Source organism: Perognathus longimembris, chromosome 20, assembly GCF_023159225.1.
Source record: "Perognathus longimembris pacificus isolate PPM17 chromosome 20, ASM2315922v1, whole genome shotgun sequence".
In the NCBI taxonomy this organism is placed as follows: domain Eukaryota; kingdom Metazoa; phylum Chordata; class Mammalia; order Rodentia; family Heteromyidae; genus Perognathus; species Perognathus longimembris.
The window spans coordinates 41,532,071-41,543,561 of record NC_063180.1 but is presented as its reverse complement, the minus strand read 5'-3'; the positions used below and the strand labels follow the sequence as shown (position 1 = coordinate 41,543,561).

Below are 11,491 nucleotides of genomic sequence, written 5' to 3'. Positions count from 1 at the left end.
GTGTAGTTTTCAGTTCACTCGATCACAATGACTCAATTTGAAGTGTGCTCCCATTTCCACACTTGAAGGATCCATTCTTTTTACCCCCTTAGGGTGACAGTGATTCAGCCCTGACCCTGCATGTGCTGCCATATAACATGGGGAGCCCGGAGGCAGGCCTGCTGGAGATGCTGGTGATGAACCTGGTCCCTGCCCACCAGAAAGGCGATCTCTTCTCCTGCACAACTGTAGACTGTGGGGGACAATGCAGCAAGCGCTGGATATTCTATTTAAAATGTGAGTGTACCCCCTTCAAACCCAGGGTGCTCAGCCCTTCCTGGCTGAGTCTTGGGAATACTTGGCACCTCTCTGAAGCCTATTTGTTTTACTGGGATCTTCTCTCGGGAACATAAGATGAGACAAAGGGGCACACCCTGGCTGGTTTCTTAGGACATGGTCACCCAGGACTCCTATGTCTCCAGCGTGGACATTTCATTTCCCTCAGAAGCTATTGCAGCCTCAGCAGTCTGCTTAAAAGAGGCGAGGATTGCAGGCATTAGCCAGTGGCCCCCAACTTCAGCCTTCACCTCGATGAGACGCTAGGAAACCACATTTCTCATGAGTAAATAAGGTTTCAGTAGAATCTTGGAGGCCTGTGAAATAATGTAGACAGAGGAAAGGCTGGTTGGGGGGTGAACTGGGGGCTGAATATCTTCTAGGCCACCAAGGAAGGAGTGTGTTGGGTTTATTTATTTACAAACCTTTGAAACATTTACTTTTGTGTGTATGTTCCAGTCCTGCATCTTGAACTCGGGGCCAGAGTGCTGTCACTTTGGTGCTCACAGCTAGCACTCTACCCTTTGAGCTACAGGTCCCTCTCTGGTTTTGGGCTGGTTCATTGAAGATGAACTTTTCCTGACCAGGTTGGCCTCAAACTGTGATTCTCACATCTCAGCCTCCCGACTAGCTAGAGGCATGAGCCACTGGCCCATTTACTTTGGGCAGCCTCTTTGTAGAATCTTCACAGAACTGTCTTCACACATCTCGCTGTTTGTCTCTCAGTTTTACATTCCCATCTGGGCCTTTGCCAGCCCCTTGAATGTTCTGTTAGTTCGGAAATGGAAAATGATTCATCCGACTCCCTCCTCTCCTTCCACAGGTACAGATCCCTCCGCCCTAACTGTGAGGAAGATGAGCAAGTGAAGAAGTAAGTGGACTTTGACACAGAAAGAAGGCCCCTTCTTGGAAAAATGAGTATCTTTGAGGCTTCTGATTCCAAGTCCACACTTCTCACTTGCATGCCACTTGTCATTTCTATCAGGGGGTTGAGGCTTGGGACTTCAGTGGATGGCAGATGACACAGCTATGGGTGTGGCTGGGGGGCTCTCAGGGATGAGGGCTGTGTGCAGAACGTCAGATCCCAGGGGGAAACAACCTTCTCATTGCCTATTACAGTGAGAATCTGGGATAATTGTCTTTCAGAAGCTTCTAGGAAAGGACTGTGAGGAGCATCCTGCTTGCAGGAGTCTCCACCCCCTTCCCAATACCTGCAAGTCTGCCTATTGGATGGACAGCCTCTGCACAGGAGTCCTGCCAGAATGGAGCTACGGTGGGAGGCTCTCACGCCCCTTGTCCCCAATCTGCCCACAACACCTTGTGTTCCTTCTTCACCCTGTGGATGGACTTCTACCCTGCTGACTTCTTTTTTTTTTTTTTTTTTGCCAGTCCTGGGCCTTGAACTCAGGGCCTGAGCACTGTCCCTGGCTTCTTCCCGCTCAAGGCTAGCACTCTGCCACTTGAGCCACAGCGCCACTTCTGGCCGTTTTCTGTATATGTGGTGCTGGGGAATCGAACCCAGGGCCTCATGTATACGAGGCAAGCTCTCTTGCCACTAGGCCATATCCCCAGCCCCCTGCTGACTTCTATAAGCCCAGGAACCCAGACACCCGGAATGAACTCATGCGCTACGCGTGATGCTCAACATGCCCTCCTCCGACCTGCTCCTCTGCTTACACATTCTTCTAGAGCAGCTGGAGGAGCTGGGGTCAAAGTTCAGTCCAAACTCCAATTCTACAGCTTCCTCCACTAGATCCTCATGGAAGTTGAGCCACACCTGAACTTCCAGGGTCTAATGATCCTGTGCCTATTTCCATTCTCAGGCTTTGGCCACCAGAGAGCAGCTGCTCCTGACCTCCAGGTGCAGAACCCATCAGTGGTGCCAGTGAGGGAGACCGGTGGGGACCTGGAGCCATCACTGGACTCCAGAAAACACATGAACACATAGCAGTGTGTGCCACTTACGGCGAGGCCCAACGAGATGTTGAATCCTGTGGATGTCCCACCTGTTGTGAAGTCCACAGGTGACGCCGGTGAGCCTGCAGGTATCCTTGAGGAGGAAGAAGATCCAGAATTTCTTCCTCTCACGTTCACAGTGCGCTTAGATCGGCTCCATAGGAGTGAAACTGGCACACCACTTGCTGAGCAGGATAAAGTTAACACCCGTGGGGCTCGTGGAAATGTCCCCTGTCTACGCTCAGCAGAACCACTATGTGAGGTTCAAGGGCTGGATCCGGTTGAGGAAAGCGAATCTGCCCTCACAGAATATCGGGACAAATCTTTCCTGCCAATCTCCACTTGAGAAACTGGAACCTGCCCCTCCAACTCAGGAAGGAAATGCCGTGCTTAATGAGGGGGGCGATCCCTGCGAGCTCTGACCAAGAGTTTCTTCCTGAAGGCAACGTTGGGGCCGATCTCAACTTAGAGCTGCCCCCCCCCAAATCCCTGGGAAAACCTCTATCTTTCTTTTTGCCCTGATTGTTGTAAAATGTTCATTCTTCTAAGTTTATCCTTCTAAGTTTATTAAAATAATGTTTACATCATGTTGTACAATTCATGAATCCTAAACATTGTGGTCTTTTTTTCACCTTACAATCTGATGTCCCAGACACATGGGTCCTGAGTGGGGGGAAATGCAGAATGAGCTGTAGGTGTACAAGAGAACGTACTGGATATATAGGGAACTATTAGATGCACAGGGAGTGGCAAGGAATCCAGGCCACGCCTCCATGGGGTGATAGAGCCACTATAAAAGCTCGAGGACTTGGCACATCAGATGTCTGAGAAAGGTGTTCTGTCAATTGGGACAAATGCCAGAGTAATTGTAGTATGCGAGACTTTCTTCTGTATACACATTCACTGTGCTTGGTGCAAATATGTAAGAAAATTTCACCCCACATAACATCAAACATCTACTTCAGGGAAAAACATTGAACAAAATACACAGGAAGTATGTCCACTGAAAAGGAAAAGACATCAATAATAGGAGAAAGAAGACTTACATAAATGGAAAAATACCTGCCAGATGTTATGGCCCATCCCAGTAATTCTCACTTTGAAAGTAGCCTATACTAAGGATTGAGGTTCAAAGCAGTCCCTGCAGACAAACCTGAAAGACTCTTATCCAAGGAACCAGCAAACATCAGGAACTAGAGATGTGGCTCAAGTTGTATGTCTAAGCATTGAACAAAAAATAGGAGCTCAAGGCCCTGAGTTCAAATTCCACTTGGCACAAAGTGAAGACAAAGACATGAAATTTTCTCAGTGGAAGAGTTAAACCCAGGAAATATAAGTACACAGGAAACAAGAAAACTACATATTAGTTTAAACAACAAGGGCAGACCTACAGTAGAACTGGAAAGCAAATTGAAAAAAAATTGCATTCCCCCTCACACTCTAGCTTCTGGCCATTCATTTATTCAAACAGGTAAAATGCTAGGTTTTAGTGATTCATTGGTCTGATACTAGAAAATCATAAATCTCTAACCCTCAAAAAGTTGCTTCAGGGGCTGGGAATATGGCCTAGTGGCAAGAGCGCTTGCCTCCTCCTACACATGAAGCTCTCGGTTCGATTCCCCAGCACCACATATATGGAAAACGGCCAGAAGGGGCGCTGTGGCTCAGGTGGCAGGGTGCTAGCCTTGAGCGGGAAGAAGCCAGGGACAGTGCTCAGGCCCTGAGTCCAAGGCCCAGGACTGGCCAAAAAAAAAAAAAAAGTTGCTCCAGTTTTCCTTCATCGAATGAATTTTAGCCTCCTCAAATCTTGGAGTACAGGTATGAGCCAGCAGCACCCAACATTAAGTGTAAGTTATCTGCTGCAGCATTCTGTAATGAACAGGTTACTCTATCTGTGTTGTTTGAGAGCTGGTCTGTGACTCTGCTGTTTACCAGTTTCTTTCTTTGTGACACTACAGGCTTTTGTGCTGATACATGCTAATTGTATTGCTTTCCATCCAAAGGAAATAACAACACTTTCTTCAACAATGATGACAATTTCTTGTATTGGAAAATGCCAATGAGCACCAAAGTGGGTTCTTGCTACTGGGGCATCTCTTAATCAACAGAGCAAGGAAATAACTGTGTGTGTATCCTAGCCCACACATGTACAAGTAGGAAGAAATATATTTTCATGTCTGTGTATATATGTATATACATATACCCAATTATATATACACATGTGTATGTATATACATATATACACATATATACATATGCAGATATACATATACACACAATAAGCTAGAGTTTCTTCTAATATTTTTTCCAGCACAACATAATCTAATCTATCACCACCTCAACTGATACATTTCCAAGCGTTCTAACAATGAAAAAGGGGGTTTCACTTACTTCACAATGAGTGTAAACTACAAACATAATGGTATACTGAGTGCTTCATCTATTCTCTCACAGGAAGAATTACACTAAGTTTCAGTGCTTTGCTCCAAATCATTTATATTTTAGAACTGGGCCATCTACTTGGATCTTCCATTATGTAGGCCAGGAGAAAGAGACTTCCTTTTCTTTCCTTAAGTTAACTTCATATATTTGTTATACTTCCATTGTCTGAACTTTGTGAGTACCCCAAAACTGCAGAATGTTTCAAAATTTTTTATTCATGTGAACACTTTGCTTAAAAGTTTTATAGGATTTCCAATTACATTGCATAATATATTCCCTGACCCAAATAAATGACATGTATTTAGATATTTGACCATCTTTCTCCTCAAGGCTTTAGAAAGCACTAATTGGTTGATGGTCACTCTTGTTTTTACCTTTTCTAGAATATATATATATATAATATTATATAGTACAAAAAGTTGTGACCCCATATATATCCATATATATGTATATCCATAAATATGGGTATCACAACTTTTTGTAGTGGCTGCTCTTGAATAGTAGTGCTCGTGGTCTCTGCCTTCTGAGTAGCTAGGATTACAAGGCATGAATTACCATATTGGCCTAGAGCTCTATTTTTTTTTCTGCACTGTTTCTCTATTTAAACCCGTTCAAATACACAAGCCCTCCAATTTTGTGTCACAGTTCAGGAAGCGTTTTCAATAGAGTAACATGATGTTCAGGTTTGCAGGCTAGCAGTAGACCACATAGCCTATAGAGTAACAAGCTATAACCTTTAGGCTTGTGTAATTACATTTTGTGATGCTTTCACAATGATGAAGTAGGCCTTCAGTAAATAGGATTTCAATGTATAATTATTTAAGCATTAAAAATACACACTCATAGACTAACAAACCCACCCACCCACCCACCCACCCACACACACACACACACACACACACACTCAATATCAAAGTATTCATGAAATCTGAGTAGTGTATATCTACGATGGGCCAGGCACTCTGTGAGGCGGTGGTAACTCCATATAGAAGGAAATACACAGCATTCTTGCTTTTACTGGATGTGTAGTACAGCAAGGGATACATATTTGAGTCATAAAGTTGATCAAATTACAGAGGACAGTGAGAGGACACCAAGTCATGGGGTTCACAGGCAGAATGGCCACCATGGTGATGGAGAGAGATGGGGCAGTAACAGAGACAGCACCTGTCCTATTGATCCTACCTTCCTGCCTTCCCTCCCCCATTTCCTTCCAGTGCCCTTCCCCCTTGTGCTCCCAGGTGGCTCTGTGGCTGTCCATGGTGTCTGTCTCCATCTCCGTTGTATTAGAGCTGAGCCTGCAGGACTGGGTTCTGGGGATAGAATTGGGCAATGGCTGTGTGGCTCATTGCTCTGCTCATGGATGCTCTAGTGCTCAGCCATAGGCCAGTGGACAAGTCATGCCTGTTCTTGAGTTGTGCTGAGGACCTCTTCCTGGAGCGCTGAGCACCCACCATCCTCCACCACTGTGCAGTCAGCATTCCTGGCCAACAACACCTCCTTGACTCTGACACTGTGCCCAGGAGGACCTTGTCTTAACCAGTGATGATGCCTTCCTCAAAATCTCCTCTATGTAAACCCAGACTAATTTCAACATACAAAAGAGAAATGAATTCTATACCCCAAATACCACACATCCACTGGGCCCTTTGCATTAGCAGGAAGTCAGACTACTCTCTCATATGACCCTCAGATTTCAGCAAGGCTGAATGGAAAAACTACCTGTGTGGAACAGGACAAACTAGCCAAGGAGACAATTAACCAGCAGAGGGCCAGAAGTAGAGGTGTGGTTCAAGTGGTAGAGTGACAGTCGAGTGGAAAAAAAAGCCAAAGAAGAGCCTAAGACCCTGACTTCAAGCCCCAGTACCTACACACACAAAAATAATTGGCACAATAGTGGACAAGCCATAGATGACACCCATACTTCACATTAAATGTGCCACATAATAACCCCCAATAAGGCTAATGACCATCCTCAGCTGCATTGAACTTTGTGAAGTGTCCTAAACTTTGAGAAGCTATAGGGAAATAAAAATCTCAGAGTTATATGCCACAAGTTAAGGAGTCAGACAGAGTTGGATTTAAATATTCTGTCTACCTTTGGGGGAATGGCTTCCTCTTTAAAGATTTAACACTTTTATCTAAAAATAAAAAACAGATGGATATACCTACCCCATATGGTGTTTTGAAAGCCTTTTTGTTTTGAAATAAATTTAGACTCAGAGAAGAATTGCAAAGAGTAGTGAGAATTTTGGCATACTTTTTCACTATTAACATTTTACATAACCTCACACATTTACCCAAATGAATACATTCACATTTGCACAATATTATCAAACCCAGATGCTATTTGAATTTTATCACTTCCTTCTTTAATGTCTTTGTGTATGTATTCTTGTATTAAAAAAGTTCTGGCCACAAACAATAGTCTGGAAGTAGTTTCTTTCTTTCCTGCTTCCTGGAAAGGAATTACGTAAGGTTAGTATTTATTTCTTCCATAGATATTGGGTAGAATTCTGCTGCTCCTAGAGTTTTCTTTGGAAACTGTTTTTTTATTTGTTTTAATTTGGTTTAAACATTGTTGTTAAGTTGCAAAAGCAATTTCCCATCTCCTAAGCTGTTCTGTTTTGATTGTCTTTGAAAGCAGAGGTAGGAGCAATAACATTACTAATCACAATATGTAACTCATTAGCAATATCTTTATTGTCTGGAATATAGAGAATCTTAAGATATGAAGAAATTATATGCTCACTGCTATAGTTTGGGTCTGGAATGTCCCACAAAGGCTTGGAACTCAATTTGACATTCTCAGAGATGGTGGAATCCTTAGGAGGTGGTGAAGCCTAATCAGAGAAAGTTAGGAAACTGGGGTCATGCCTTTGAAAAAGATGGCGAGACCCCAGCTCCTCTCATTCTCTCTCTCTCTCTCTCTCTCTCTCTCTCTCCTTCTCCCTCTCCCTCTCCTTCTCCCTCTCCCTCTTCCTCTCTCTTCCTCCTTCCTAGCCACCATGAGAACAGGCCTCCTTCATCACAATTTTTCACAAGAGTACATGACCATTGTCCAGAACGATGTGTCCAAATCAAATCTTTCTTCCTCTTCAGTTGATTATCTCAGGCATTTTGTAATAGTCATTGCAAATGACTAATTCATCCACACATGCACAGATGAAAAGTTTGGTTTGTTTAAAGTATCACTACCTTATAATAGGTGAGTCTATGATTTGAGGATGACATTGGGTACTGAATTTAATGTGCATTTAGGCAGCAGTAACATGGAAGCTATAGAAAGAAGCTGTGTTAAAGTCACCTTATTTTGAAAATAGAGCATGTCTATTATTATTATTATTACTATTACTATTTGTGATTACTAGGGTTGAACTCAGGACCTAGGCAATATTCTTAAGCTTTTGTGCTCAAGGCTGGGTGGGGCCCTACCACTTGAGCCACAGCTCCATTTCCAGCTTTTTGCTGGCTAGTTTGGTATAAGAGTCTTAACAGATTTTCCTGGCTGGACTGGTTTTGAGTCTTGATCCTCAGATCTCAGCCTCTTGAGTAGCTGGGGGATTACAGGCCTGGACTACTGGCACCTGCCAAGTATGTCTTTCTATGAGGAATAATGTGTTTCCTGGCAGTCATGCCTCATAGAATGAGGGTAGAATGGGAAGTAACACAAGACATTATTTTTTCTGATACTTCCTGAAAAAAAAGAAAAAAAAGTACCGAAGAAATCTGCAGTAGCCCAGAGCAAAACACGCCAGACACAAATGGGGTCAGGTGTGTGCAACCAGTGACTCATTGATGCTGACATTTTTCATTTTTTCCAAAAAGGAATGTATTCATTCTTCTGAATAAACAGCCTCATGAATAAAACGAATGCCCTAACATCGGGTCTCTACATTGTTGCATTATTTAGCAACCTATAATTGGTGAAGGCTTTGCTATAGCCTTTATTGTATTTTCCTAGAAAAGAACCAGTTTTAAACCTAAGTAATTTGTTTAAAATATTCCTTTGGTCAAGTATTGTCCTATTCAGCTATTCATCACTTTGTAAGTTCCTCTGTTTATGACACAACCTTTAACATTTGAACTCCTCATATCTATTAGTTAATGTGAGTTTTGGCAGAGGGGTGGGGTTGAGGAAGGCAAGAATATAGTCTTTTGACACAAAATAGGAACAAAAGGGAGGAATTAGGAAGGGTGACTAAAATAATGGCAGTTCAAAGTAGCTAAAGTTTTCTGTTTTATTGAAAAGATGTACGACTCCCTAAGACCTTTGTCTTAGTTTCTATTATTATAAGGAATAGCTGAGACTGCGTACTTTATAAAGACAAAAAGTTTAGTTCAGAAAAGGTTTGCAGCACTATCTAAGGGTCTCACTGTGGATGGAATCACAGTGGTAGAATAGTGGAACCATATGAAAAAGATAAGGAAGGAGAGACAGAAAGGGAGGGAGAGACACACACAGTAAAAGGCAGAGCCAATAGAAAGGGAAGAAGACAGGGAGTGGTCAGCTAGCTAACTGTATTATAACAACCTTTTGTTGTTGGAATTAGCCATCTCTTATGAGACCTAATCCATTTCAGGAGTTCAGCATTGATTTCTTCACAAGAATCCAGCCAGTATCTCCTATGGTAGCACAGCATTGAGAAAAATGACCTAGACAGAGGAAGGGCCCTACCACATAGGTGTCTATATTCACATTTACACTCAACATGTATTTACAAAGAACTGCTCTCTCTCTCTCTCTCTCTCTCTCTCTCTCTCTGTGTGTGTGTGTGTGTGTGTGTGTGTGTGTGTGTGTGTGTGTGTGTGTAGAATAAGGTAATCAGGGCAAAGGCTCCCCTCCCATAGAGGTTCTGCATCTCTCACTACGACTTTGAACAATCCTTTAGCATCCAAAGTCAGGACCATTTTTCAAACTAATAGTAGGAAAAGATTGCATCTACAGTTTTTATCTTTAGTTAGCTAACTACACTAGCTAGTTAGCTCCCACACTAGCGGAGTCTTTTGAGAGGAGTGGAGGGGTGCTTGAATACCTTTATTTAGTGAGTCAGATTTATGAACTCATAAGTCTCACTAATTTTAGAGAATTTCTGGATTATAAGCCTATAAGAGACATTATCTGAATTCTTTCCCTCAGAAGATTTCTTTGTGCTTGGTCTGCGAGAGATGACTGAACCCCATGCAAGCAAGTACAAAGGCCTAGAGCTTCCCTAGCAGGTATAATGCACAGAGGCGGATTGAAGTTCTGTCTGATGCATGGGGATTGGGTGGAAGTTGACCCTTTATGTCAACCATCTTTATCAAAGCAAAGCAGTCAGAGCATTGAGGTGGTTATGACTGGGAAGTATTGCTAGTGGCAGAGCAGTGGTCTCCCATTGTTCTGTGGCTTTCCCTATGAACCAATGGCTTTGACCTTGGAGTTGTACTGGAAGGAAGAGTTTTTCTTTCATTGTGTTGCACCAAGAATTGATACTGGAGCTGCTAGCCTGAAACCCCAGCGCTAGAGGATTTCAAGATCAAACAGGCACCAGTGGCTCACGCCTATAGTCCCAACTACTCAGGATGCTGAGATCTGAGGATCACATTCAAAGCCAGCCTGGGCAGGAAATTCCTTGAGACGCTTATCTCCAATTAACTACCAGAAAGCCAGATATGGATCTGATGGTCTTGAACACAGGGATAGTCTTCAGGCCTTGAGTTCAAGCCCCAGGCCTGGCCCACACTTACACAAAACCCCAAACAAATGAACTTATAGTCACAACATATGCATATGCTTACTAACTGTTTGCATTTTGTGTCTTATGGTTCTCCTCTGTCAAACTCATCTACTGGCGGCATGCTTTCATTGTTCAGATTTATAATTGGATACTCTGATCTGATTGCTAGGTATTCATGGCACCTTTATTTATCTGTAAGTTTTCAGTTTTGAAGGAATCAGATTGATTTTCTCTGAAACTTATTTGACTTGAATAGAAAGGTTTTGCCTTCCCCAATGTCTTGACAGTCTCCTAGATTTTCTTCTATGTCATTGTAATTTTAGTGTTGAGTCTAGAATGTGTCTTCTAAAGAATGAGTTAGGAATTTTCACCACCTTTCCTTTTCAGGAAATAGCCAGTTTAGCCAACTCTGCTGCATCTCCCTTTTCTTCAGAATTTCAGATGACATCTTTATCATATCTTCTATCAAATTACTAAATGAATCGTTAATTCAATTTGGGGCTGCCCTCTTACACTGCTCTCCACTGCCTGTATTGATACTGTATTGTTTAATTACAAAGGCTCTATATTTTCATGTCAGGAAGTTAATTTCTCCCTCATTTTAATTTTAATATTCTTTTAACCTTTCAGGCCCATCTCCTCTCTAGACATGTTTAGAATTGGTTTATTGGTTTCCACCAAAGAATTCATAGGGATTTTAATGGCATTGCATTGAGTTTACAGACTAGTTTGGGAAAGGATCTCTTCCTTTATTGCTTCCTCCTTTCTGTCTATGAAGATATTCACTTGTTCTATTTACTCAGTTATTCATGGATGTCTCATAGTAAAATCTTATCATTTTCTCCATAAATTCTTGGCCTCAGTTTATTCAAACCTCTTGAGAGAAAAAAAGAAATACTTAAGTCATTAATAAGATATTTTCATATAAAGGTATACAGCTAAATATTTTTATCTCCTTAGCTTTAATACTTTAAGGAAATAAACCACAGACAAGTTGGCGTAGATGCTCTCTCTGAGCTTTGTATTTTTGCTCAAGGCTAGTGCTCTTCCACTTCAGC

General features: G+C 42.4%; 1 protein-coding gene across 1 annotated transcript in view; it reads left to right on the top strand.

Moving 5' to 3' along the window:
• Window positions 1–247: 247 nt before the first annotated feature.
• LOC125368218 (ral guanine nucleotide dissociation stimulator-like) overlaps window positions 248–11,491 on the top strand; it is a 176,443-nt gene continuing 165,199 nt past the window's right edge. Inside the window, exons 1-2 of the mRNA XM_048369060.1 lie at window positions 248–276; window positions 1,139–1,186. Of these exons, the coding sequence (XP_048225017.1) occupies window positions 275–276; window positions 1,139–1,186 (50 nt within the window). The 5' untranslated portion in view covers window positions 248–274. The remainder of the gene's footprint in view (window positions 277–1,138; window positions 1,187–11,491) is intronic.